The sequence below is a fragment of the Macaca nemestrina genome, chromosome 7 (assembly GCF_043159975.1).
Source record: "Macaca nemestrina isolate mMacNem1 chromosome 7, mMacNem.hap1, whole genome shotgun sequence".
NCBI classification, from domain to species: domain Eukaryota; kingdom Metazoa; phylum Chordata; class Mammalia; order Primates; family Cercopithecidae; genus Macaca; species Macaca nemestrina.
This window is the reverse complement of record NC_092131.1, coordinates 92,028,499-92,040,190: the sequence shown is the minus strand read 5'-3', so window position 1 is coordinate 92,040,190 and position 11,692 is coordinate 92,028,499. Positions and strand designations below refer to the sequence as shown.

The 11,692-nt window shown below is 37.0% G+C and overlaps 1 protein-coding gene across 5 annotated transcripts in view; it reads left to right on the top strand.

Moving 5' to 3' along the window:
* The window catches only part of LOC105479406 (leucine rich repeat containing 28), a 129,069-nt gene that overhangs the window by 16,069 nt on the left and 101,308 nt on the right, over window positions 1-11,692 (top strand). For 4 of the 5 annotated variants that reach the window (XM_011737340.2, XM_071100594.1, XM_071100596.1 and 1 more), the window contains exon 3: window positions 9,465-9,505. In XM_011737340.2, the coding sequence (XP_011735642.1) occupies window positions 9,465-9,505 (41 nt within the window). Of the gene's footprint in view, window positions 1-109; window positions 752-9,464; window positions 9,506-11,692 lie in introns of those variants that run through there. The other variant, XM_071100597.1, reaches the window with a different exon arrangement.

Sequence of the window (11,692 nt, the reverse complement as noted above, 5' to 3'; positions counted from 1 at the left end):
TGTAGGCACTATTATCTTTATTTTATAGACAAGTAAACTAAGGCATAGAAAGTACATCAAACTGATAGTGATTACAGTTGTAGATGGGTGGAGAGTGTGAGGGTAGGGGTGGAGTCTGAAAGAAACAGAGCCTTACTTAAGTGTTTATAGGAAAAGGGAAAGCCCTACCAGTAAGTTTGGTTTATATTAGTTTCAGTAAATATTTATTTTTATAGTTCAGAGTCAGTTAAAATAAGATGGTTAGAATACAGTACCACTAAGGTTTTATCAAGCTTTCTAATCAGTGAGTCTAAATATTTTGATTTACAGTGATGCATATGTTTATGCTATATTGACATAGATGACTCTCTTAGCCGGTGGCTAGATGAGAGTGAGAGAGGTTGATGGCTAGGAAAGTCACACAACTATATCTGCCATCCCCCCACTTGAATTTGGTAATAGTAGGATCTGGATCAAATAAGGATCAGAACACCGTAAGGGGAAAAACAGTAAGTTAAGGAGATGGGCTAAAAAAGCATCATACAGCCAAGTGTGGTAGGAGAAACAGGGAGCGGGAATTAAGTTTTGTTGTTGGTTTGGTTCATTTTGAATTCCAGAGCAAGGACTTCCTGTTTTTCTCCGGTCTGTTGGATCCTTGCAGCTTGAACTGCTGCTAGGATGCAGGACCTCCATAATCGCCATGATTGCACTGTTCTTGAGCTGGCTCTGTATAAAAGCATCTCTGTTTCTTAAATTGACTATGTGGAAATATGTGAGTATATTAAATAGTAAAGCATTCTGATGGTCTGTTAGTGTTTTAGTGTTTGTATGTAATATGTGGTACTGTTCTGGAAAACAGCCATTACATTTATCCTGTCTTCATAATACACATGTGCCTGAAAATTAAGTTTTGTTACAACAACTTATTTTCCTGTTGAATTTTCAGATTTAGAAGCTTTTCTGTCATTGTTACCGCTTCCTTGTCAGTAATGTGGAACAGTGACTCCTTGTCAAATAATTAAGAAACTCAAGCCTCTCATATGTCATAAAGACTTTCATTTTTCAGGAAAATGAATGTCTGTTCCATAACTCTATTTATGGAGTCATAGGATTTTAAAGCTAGAAGCTTTATTGATAATGTGGATATTTTTTCTTTCTGAAGAAAGTAGGAAAAGGATAATGGTTGGTTCTAAAGTCACTTTTATGGCTTTTCAGTGCAAAAATAAGGTCTCCTAATTTGTGGTCCAGTTAGTTTTGCTTCATTTTAATTCTGTAGATATTTATTGATAACCTCTTCCTAGTCTAGCACCACCATGCCGTTAAAATTTAACCACGTTTATCCACTGTGTAGAAATGAAGTGCTGCATGTTAAGTGAATTTTCCCAGTTAATTTTTGTAAAGCCTGTGTCTGAGTTTTCCTGTGAATAAAAGTCTAGCTTGCTAGAAATATTTTTAAAACATGTATCATTCTTTGCTTTTTAAATAAAATATAGGGAACCTGACTTAGCATGTACCCTGTAATTTGTAGTTTCTGCCTAGGGAGTTAGGAGGGGGACAGTTTAGAAAGAGGTGGCAGGCCTAGGGGTCTTTTCCTTAGAATAGACCATTTTCTTGTATACTTGAAGGGTGTTATTTGCAAGCAAAAGACTCAAAACCATTGGTATATGTATGTTTCCACAAGTTTAAATTCATTTTTCAGGCATTCACTATAATGAGGCACCTGTGTACTAGAAGTGAGATGCCAGTGTCTAAATGTTAGTCCCATCGAATCAGTCAACAAATACATACGTTATGTAAGTAAGGCACTTGTACACTGATCTTGGAACATGCTCCCCACCCCACGCCCCCAAACCAAACAGTTATGTCATAAACTTACAGAATTGTTCAAGCTACATGTAATCTTAAATCATTGATGTGGCTTAATGGGAATGTGTTTGGTATTCTATTTTTGTGTGTATTTTATATTGCTTTGAAAATTTCATTTGTAAAGTCATACTTATGGCATATTTATTAAATAGGATTTTTAAAAAATAAAAAGCTAGATAAGACTCTTCATGCTTGTAACCTCCAACCCTTGTTTCCGACATTTATATAACTTCCAGTTTTAACAAGTATTTTTAAGATAAACACTTCAAGAGGCATTTCAGCAATTTTTGATGCCTGTTTTTTCTTTTGAAAAATCTCTTCTTGGCAATCAAATTTCTATCAAATTCAGAAACATTTTATTGTAAATGTACTAGATGTATAGTGTTTTTTTATTTTGAGCTCATTCTGTTAAGTTTTTGCTAAGTTAAAAATATCAGTCTCGATGTTTGTTTTATGTTTTTTGCCAGAAAACATTTGCAGTTTTGAAGGTACTTAAAATATTTTCATTTACATTTCTTAAGATGACAATTTTAATCTCTATAAATGCTAAGTAAATACTTTCATTTATTTCTAAGAAAAATAATCTAAAACATTTATCATTCATACAGTTAAGTAGTTATTCTTTATGTTTTATATTTGAAAGAGCTGAGTTTAAGTGAAAAATCAGTAGTGAATATAAAGGTATGAATTCTGCACACTTTACCAGCCACATGTGCTATTAACTTTTTTTTTTTTTTGGAGACAGTGTTTCACCCAGGCTGAAGTACAGTGGCACGAACTCAGCTCACCTCTGCCTCCCCAGTTCAAGTGATTCTCCTGCCTCAGCCTCCCGAGTAGCTGAGATTACAGGCACCCACCACCACGCCTGGCTAATTTTTGTGTTTTTAGTAGAGACGGGGTTTCACCATGTTGGCCAGGCTGGTCTTGAACTCCTGACCTCAGGTGATCCACCTGCCTCAGCCTCCCAAAGTGTTAGGATTACAGACATGAGCCACCATGCCTGGCATTAACATTTAAATTAAAGTGAAATAATATTAAAACTTCAGTTCCTCCATCACATAACCACATTTTAATTGCTTCATAGCCACATGTGGCAAGTGTCTGCCATATTGGACAGCACAGATGGAGAATGTTTCCATCGTGGCAGAGAGAGAAACAAAGGAAAGTGAGTAATAATTATGAAGTGAGCCAAGAGACAAAGGTAATGGTAACTAGGACCCTGAAGGCGTTTATGCTACTACGGAAGAAGAAAGAATGCTGGTTCCCTCATTCTGTACCATTAGCCTGCTAGGGTTTCCGATTCCTCTGTTGATAAATATTGCTCTATGACATATATACAAATGGAGGGAAATACTGGAGAAGGAATGGGCAAGTTGAAAAGAGGTCTACCACAGTTTTAAAAAATCTGGACACGTGGTATTTAACTCATGCCGTGTACCTGCTTGGAAGCGATGACATCAAATTATTGATCCAACTAAAAAGTTTGTTAAGTGTGTTGTGGTAGTTTGTGAATGAAGTACTTTTTATTCCTTCAGTACCAAAACTTCATTAGCTTTTTAAAAATGAAAACTAATTTATTGGGGTGAAACTGACATAACATAAAATTAATCCTATTGAAATGAACAGTAGGATTCAGTACATTCACCGTGTATACAGCCGCTTCTGTCTAGTTCCAAACATTTCATTCACTCCAGAGTAAAACCCCTCACCCATTAAGCAGTTTCTCCCTATTCCCTCACCCCCACCCTCAGCTCCCACACCCAGCCCTAGTAACCAGCAATCTGTTTTCTGTCTGGGTTAACTCTAGATATTTTATATAAATGGGATCACAAAATATGAAACTTTGTGTATCTGGCTTCTTTAACTTAGCAAAATGTTTCCAAGGTTTATCCAAGTTTTAGCATAAGTCTGTACTTCTTTTTTTTTTTTTTTTTTTTTTTTTGTGGTTCAGTAGGATCCCATTGTATGGCTATACCACCATTTGTTTACCCATTCATCTACTGACGGACATTTGGGCTATTTCCACCTTTTAGCTATTGTGAGTAGTGCTGTTATGAATGTGAATGTACATGTTAAAGGACCTGTTTTCAGTTCATTTGGGTATATAAATAAGAGAGGAATTTCAGGATCGTATGATAATTTTATGCTTAATTTTTTGAGGAACCACCAAACTTTTCCACAGTGACTGAGCCATTTTACATTACCGCCAGCAATGCACAATGGTTCCAGTTTCTCCACATCCTTGCCGACACTTGTTATTTTCCTTTTACTGTTAGTGTTACAGCTGTCTTAGTGGGTATGAAGTGTTACCTCATTGTAGTTTTGATTTGCATTTCCCTAATGCTAGCATCTTTACATGTGCTCGTTGGCCATTTGCATATCTTCTTGGGTGAAATGTCTATTCAGATCCTTTGCCCATTTTTTAATTGAGTTGTCATTTTGTTGTTGAATTGTAAGGGCTCTTTTTATAGTCTGAATGCTAGACCCTTACCAGATACATGATTTGTAAGTATTTTCTCCCATTCTATAGGTTGTGTTTTTTACTTTCTTGTAATGTCCTGTAATGCACGCAAGTTTTTATGTTTTGATGACATCCACTGTATCTTTTTTTTTTTTTTTTTTTTTTTTTTTTGAGATGGAGTCTCACTCTGTTGCCAGGCTGGAGTGCAGTGGCGCCATCTTGGCTCACTGCAACCTCTGCCTCCTGGGTTCAAGCAATTCTCCTGCCTCAGCCTCCCGAATACCTGGGACTACAGGTGCGTGCCACCATGCCTAGCTAATTTTTATATTTTTAGTAGGCATGGGGTTTCACCATGTTGGCCAGGATGGTCTCCATCCCTTGACCTTGTGATCCACCTGGCTCAGCCTCTCAAAGTGCTGGGATTACAGGTGTAAGCTGCCGCATCCAGCCCTGTTTTTTCATTTATTTATTTATTTTGAGGCGGAGTCTCACTCTGTCGCCCAAGCTGGAGTGCAGTGGCACAATCTCAGCTCACTGTAACCTCCCCCTCCTGAGTTCAAGGGATTCTCTTGCCTCAACCTCTGGAGTAGCTGGTACTATAGGCACATGCCACCATGCCCACCTATTTTTTTTGTATTTTTAGTAGAGATGACGTTTGACCAGGTTGGTCAGGCTGGTCTCAAACTCTTGATTTCAAATGATCCACCCACCTTGGCCTCCCGAAATGCTGAGATTATAGGCATGAGCCACTGCACCCGGCCAGTGTGTCTATTGTTTCTATTGCTGCTCATGCTTTTGATGTAATAGCTATCAATTCATTGCCAAATCTAAGATTATGGAGATTTACTCTTATGTTTTCTTCTGTGAAGTTTGGTTTTAGCTCTTAAATTTAAGTTGCTGATCCATTTTGAGTTAATTTTTGTATATGGTATGAGATAGTGGTCCAAATTCATTCTGCTTTCTTCTACTTTTTATAACTTCTATAAGAACTGAAATACATTTAATCTGTGACTTCTTTGAAATGTGTTGTTAGAAGCTAGGATGGAGCAGGTTTTTCCGAACCCTGAGTCCTAGTGGCTTATAACAGCACACATATTTCTTGTCTACACTGAGCCTCTGCTCAGGAATGAAGCTGACAAAACGTCCAGCATGTGGCGGTCTCTGTGGAAGGGGTGAGGTCTTTTGTGCTCAATCTTGTCAAGGCTTCCACTTTGGCTTAATTTCACTGACCAAGCAAGTTACTTAGCCGTGGCCAGCTTGATGAAAGATGTGCAGTCCTAGCAGGTGTTCGGAAAGAGAAGGAAAGAAAGTAGGTAATGCACAGTGCCCACCAGAAGATATCACTGAACATGATGGTGTTTGCAAAATATTTGACGTATTTGTTCCAAGTTTAAAAATTTTAAAACATTCCCATTTAAGTGGAGTCTAAAAGGATATGGTAAAGCATTATTGATTCAGAATTTGGGGTAAGTTTTATACTAACTGTGCTTGCTGAAGTTTACTTTTTCATTATTGTAAAGAAAAGTTGTTTAGCTAGATAATAATGTAAATGGGATTTAATGAAGAGAATCCTTGGCTTGATTTAGAAAAACAATTTCTAGGTAATTTAGTAGGATGTATTTGAGTACATGTTATATTCATTTGATAAACTTTTCTGTTTCAAATAGTGAAACAAGAAGGCAATAATAGTAATAGATTTGAGAAGCACGTTAAGACTGTTGCTTTTATCAGGATTTTAAATTTAAAAACATTAAAACACTTCATAGCTTGTAAATCCTATGGATTAGGATACACTAGTTTGTGTGACTTCCATAATCCAACATTAGAGCTTGGTTACCCACAAAGTAACAAAAATTCTGACATTAATTTCTAGTTGTCTAGTTTCTTACATGCTGTATCTAAATTATAGAAGTATAAAAATTAAAACGTATAGCATTTGTCAGCTACATTGCTAAAAATACGGCATTAGAAAACAGAGAGTGATATTATGGAACACCAGTAGGTGTCAGTCACAGCCTGTGCAAGGGCTGATTATTTGCCAGGAGTTTGGGGCATCTATTCCTAAATGTCTGTGTGTTTTAAGGCATTATTCTAATGAACTGCAATTTTCTCAAAGTGAATGTGCTTATTTTCAAATAAAAACACAATGTACCTACTTGTTAATAAAGACATAGAGATGCTCTATTGGCAGCAAAAGCATTATTTCAGTGCTTAATTGTGTGTAGAGCTACAGCTCAAAAGAACTAACTAGTTTGTCATGGAAAGATTAGAATGCTATTTGATGGAGCCAGGTAGACATGCAGAAAGAATGGCCGTGGAGTGTGTGAATTAGCCAGATAAAGTATTGATATTAGCAGATGAAACTAGTTGAAGGTCTCACAGTCAAACAGCATTTCTTTTTGGACAAATCTTTCCTTTTTATAGGAACAGCTATAATGAAGGCCCTCCACCCACTGGTTCCCTAATTTTTCTAGGATGCTTTGTATGTATGCCCATAAATGGAAGTGTATAGTCTCAAGGGAGATACTGATAATAAAAACAAAACACTCCAGGGATTTAGACGGATCCACAAGGAACATCTGAGAAATGACTAGTTTTGAAGGACCTTGTTGCATATATCAGTATGAAACATGGGGCAAAAAGAATCACAGCTTTCAGCATTTGAAAATGAAATACAAATGGTACTGATAAGAGTGGGTCCTCAAAAATGCTTCCTTGATTTCTTAACAATATTCATATTCAGTGATACTTGGTTATCACAAAAGGGAAGGATATGTATATATAAACAGTTTGGGATACTGTTGCTAACTATTTAAATACATCAGTATGCCAGTATGACATTAATAATGACATTTTCTGGTTTAAAATAAACCAGTGATATTCCATTGTGTTCAGGATTTTTTAAAAGCTATTCCTTAGTATAAAATATAAGCCCTTAGTGATCTGTTCCTTGCTATTCTCTGTAAAATCATACATCTTCATACCCAATGGCCCAGACATACCAAACTAATGTCACTTGTCCTAGTGAATGTTTAGATCTCAAATTGTATACAATTGATTATAATCAATTGTATAACAGCTTATGCTGCACACAGCAGATCTTAAAATTCAATTTTAATTTTTTTTCAATTATAAAAGACACATGCTCATTGTTAAAAATCCAAGTTTCTCTATGAAAAATTTCTTGGTTATTTAAAATAGTCAACTTTCTAGTCCTTAACACATTAGTTTTTCTATTGACATGATTGTTTTTCTAACAGGATTTTTGAAAATGTAAGATTTCTTCAGGAGTGCTGTTATGTAGTTATAGCAGAATGGATTGTATTTGCAGTTTCCCAGTTGTACCTTGTTTTCTTTTGGCTTTTCATATGTTGCTTCTTGTGCCTAGAAAGCTATACAGAACTACCCTCCTCTCCATTCCATGTCAGCCTGTTATAATTTATGTCTTTTGGAACTCGGGTCAGACCTAATGTCTTCTAAAAAGCCATTCTTGATTTGTTATTACTGATACACAGTTTACCCTATAGTATGCTTGAATGTAGATGAAAAAAAATTAGTTCTGACTCAGTGTGCTCCTTCAGCCTTTCGACTCTTTCTTTTCGTTTGTGTAAATTTGAACCCCCTGTGTGTGTGTGTGTGTGCGTGAGAGAGAGAGAGAGAGAGAGAGATTATATGTGTATATATGCATATATCTGTGTGTGTGTGTGTGTGTGTATGCAGACTGGCTTTCAGTTATTTACAGGAGGCTTTCTCCCCTACCCAGTACCTCCAGCAGAGAGAAGCCTGTTTTCAGTCTGTGAGTAGAATTGTTCTAGGATTCTTTTCATGGAAAGGCCAGCCCTTTCAGGACTCTGACTTTTTCTGGGTAAGGGACCTAGGTTTGTCTGCCTTTCTCTCTTCTGCCAATGGCCAATTTCCTGTCCCTCCCACATCACACCTCTACTCTGATCTCCAGACCTGTGGCCAGGTCTGACACTCCCTTGGACCACATGAGCTCCAGCTTTCCCTGTTCATTTGGAGCTTAGTCGGGTCTTGTACCTGGGGGCCCTGCCGATTTCCCTTATTTTCTCTTGAGGAGCATGATTTGGGAATTTGGAGGATATATTAGTTTTTTAGGGCTGCCGTGACAAATTATCAAAAACTGGGTGACTTGAAACAACAAAAATGTATTCTCTGACAGTTCTTGAGACAAGAATTCCGCAATCAAGGTGTGGTCCGAAATGGTTCCTTTTCAGATTGGTTCCTTCTCAGGGCTCTGAGGGAGCATGTGCTCTTTGCGTTTCTCCTTGCTGGGAGTTGCCAGCAACCTTCGGTGTTCCTCAGCTTCCAGTTGTGTCACTTCAGTTTCTGGTTCTTCCCTCTGTCTGTGTCTGTGAAGCACATTTTCGTTTCTTCCATGACCATGGTTTATGAGGTTTGTGGTTTCTCTAAGGCAGGGGTCCCCAATTCCTGGGCTATGGACCTGGTACCTGTTAGGACTGGGGCCGCACAGCAGGAGGTGAGTGGCAGGCAAGCGAGCGAAGCTTCATCTGTATTTACAGCCACTCCCTGTCACTTGCATTACCGACTGAATGCCATCTCTTGTCCTATCAGCAGCAGCATTAGATTCTCATAGCAGAAACCTTATTGTGAACTGCACACGTGAGGGATCTAGGTTGCGCACTTGTTATGAGAATCTAATGCCTGACGATCTGTCACAGTCTCCCATCACCCCCAGATGGGACCATCTAGTTGCAGGAAAACAAGCTTAGAGCTCCCACTGATTCTTCATTATGGTGAGTTCTATAATTATTTCATTATGTATTACAATGCAATAATAATAGAAATAAAATGCAAAATAAACGTAATGTGCTTGAATCATCCCCACACCACCCCCACAACCTTATCTGGAAAATTGGTCTTCCAGGAAACCAGTCCCTGGAGACAAAAATGTTGGGGACCGCTGCTCTAAGAGACATTGCTTTTTATTGTTCGAATTTATAAATTTAAATTGTAGTATGGTCTCTGTAAGAATAGAACCCAGACCTGCTGATTAATTATTTTCACATTTTCTCAAAATTTACACCCCTCAAAAAGGTAGTACTTTGTATTTAAATAAATTAGAAATGTTTCGACATTTTTCAAAAATAAAATTTAATTCTGAGTTTTTAATTTTCAGCCAGAAAACCTTGCTCAGAAGCTTCCAAACCTTGTGGAACTGTGAGTCTGTTTATTCAAATTTTTTAAAAACAAGAATGAACATAATTCTAAGTTATTTGAAATAATAGGATGTGTCATCTTAATGTATTAATTTGTTATTTTTTGGTATCATGATCATGGTACTCATGTAGGTAGACCTGTGATTCTACTAAACCCAATAGTATTTTAAAGTATTTAACCATTTACAACTGTATTTTAAATATTTCACTTCAAGGTAGTGAAGATGATGAGAAATGCCTTTTCTCTGGGTACAGTGTCTTCCGTCACAGAATCTTTCTGGATAGTCCATGTAATTGGGAAACTCTATTATTGTTATTACTACTACTACATGTGATACTTCATATAAACAGATAGCGTAAAATATAAGTAAAAGTCTCTTTTCATGCATCCTCCACGCTTCATTTGTTTTAGTTCTTTTTATGATTACCTCCAAGTGCTAAATACTATGTTTACACCATTGTTTTTTTAATGCACCCATGTTAATTGTCTGTTAACTTACCACTAAGGAAGATAAATTTAGATATCTTACATTTCCCTCTCTGTCTAGCTGCCTCCTGATTTTTTGCAGGAGGGTTTGCATTGCTATTTCTTGTACTCTTTGTTGTTTGGCACGATTTTCAAGAGGTCAAGGAAGGAAATCTAGCCTTACACCTGCCATCTTTTCTGTCATGTCCTCTGTCCCATCCTTTTATTTTGAAAAATTTCAAACTAACAAGAAAGTTGAAAACATAGAAAGAACACCCGTATACCCTTCACCTAAATTTAACCAATTTTGACATTTTGCCACATTTGCTTTCTCTTTCCCTTCTGTCTCCTACCCCTCTGCCCCCCAGAAGCTGAATGATTTGAAAGTAAATTATAGACATAATGTCATTATCATACCTAAGGAAAGTAATATTCATTATAATTTAATACACAGCTTATGTTTAAATTATGTAAGTTTTCAAAAATAATGCCTTTTAAAAGTAGATGTCTGAATTCACTGGATTATTTCCTCTTGATTACATTGATTTAAACATTTTTGATGGTGTTTGACCACAAAACTTGCTTTATCAAGTTTTTGGTTTCATCCTTTTGTATGTGTGTATATGTGTATTATTTTCTGAAGTTTCTGATAGTTATGCACATCATGGTTTTTTCTTTTCCTCTAAATACGTAAGTATGTATTTCTAGGAACAAGGCTGTCTTTCCATCTTTTTAGTTTACTTTTGTGTCCTTTAGGTACTTTATAGTTTTATTTAAAACAGGTTTTGAAAATTTCTAAAGTCTGTTACTAAGTATTTAATCTTTTTTTTTTTTACTATTGTAAATGAATTTTGTCATGTGTTATATCTTCTAACTGGTTATGTTTTGTATATATGAACAATATTGATTTTTGCATGTTAACTTTATATCCTGGTATCTTGCTGAAATCTTTATTGTTTCAATTAGTTTTCATGATAGATTCTCTGTAAAGTTTTCTAGATGTACTCTTACGTTGGAAAATACAGATGGTGTTACTTCTTCTTTTCCAACTGTTATCCCTTTAATTACTTTCTCTAGTCTTATTGCATTGGCTAGTTCCTCCATACAATGTGAAAGTGTCCTGGAGATAGTGGACATCCTCGTCTTCTTTCTTTAGAAAAAAAAACAAAAAAATTTAAGACCGAATTTCACTCTTGTCGCCCAAGCTGGAATGCAGTGGCACGATCTCGGCTCACTGCAACCTCTGCCTCCCGGGTTCAGGCAATTCTCCTGCCTCAACCTCCCAAGTAGCTGGGATTACAGGTGTCCACCACCACGCCTGGCTAGTTTTTGTATTTTTAGTGGAGACGGGGTTTCATCATCTTGGCCAGGCTAGTCTCAAACTCCTGACCTTGTGATCCACCCGCCTCAGCCTCCCAAAGTGCTGGGATTACAGGCATGAGCCCCTGCGCCTGGCCTCTTATCTTCTTTCTGACCTTGCTGGGAATGCCTCTAGGGTTTTCCCCATTAAGAAAGATGCTGACTTTACAGTTAAAGTATCTGTAATCTATTGTTTTAAGCAAATATTCATCTTTATTAATTATCTATTGCTGCTTAACAACTTACCCCCAAATGTAGTGATTTAAACATTCAATATCTTATATTTTCTGAGGCCCCAGAATCTGGGCCTGACTTAGCTGGGTGCCTTTGCCTCCAGGTCTCTTACAAAGCTGCAGTCAATGT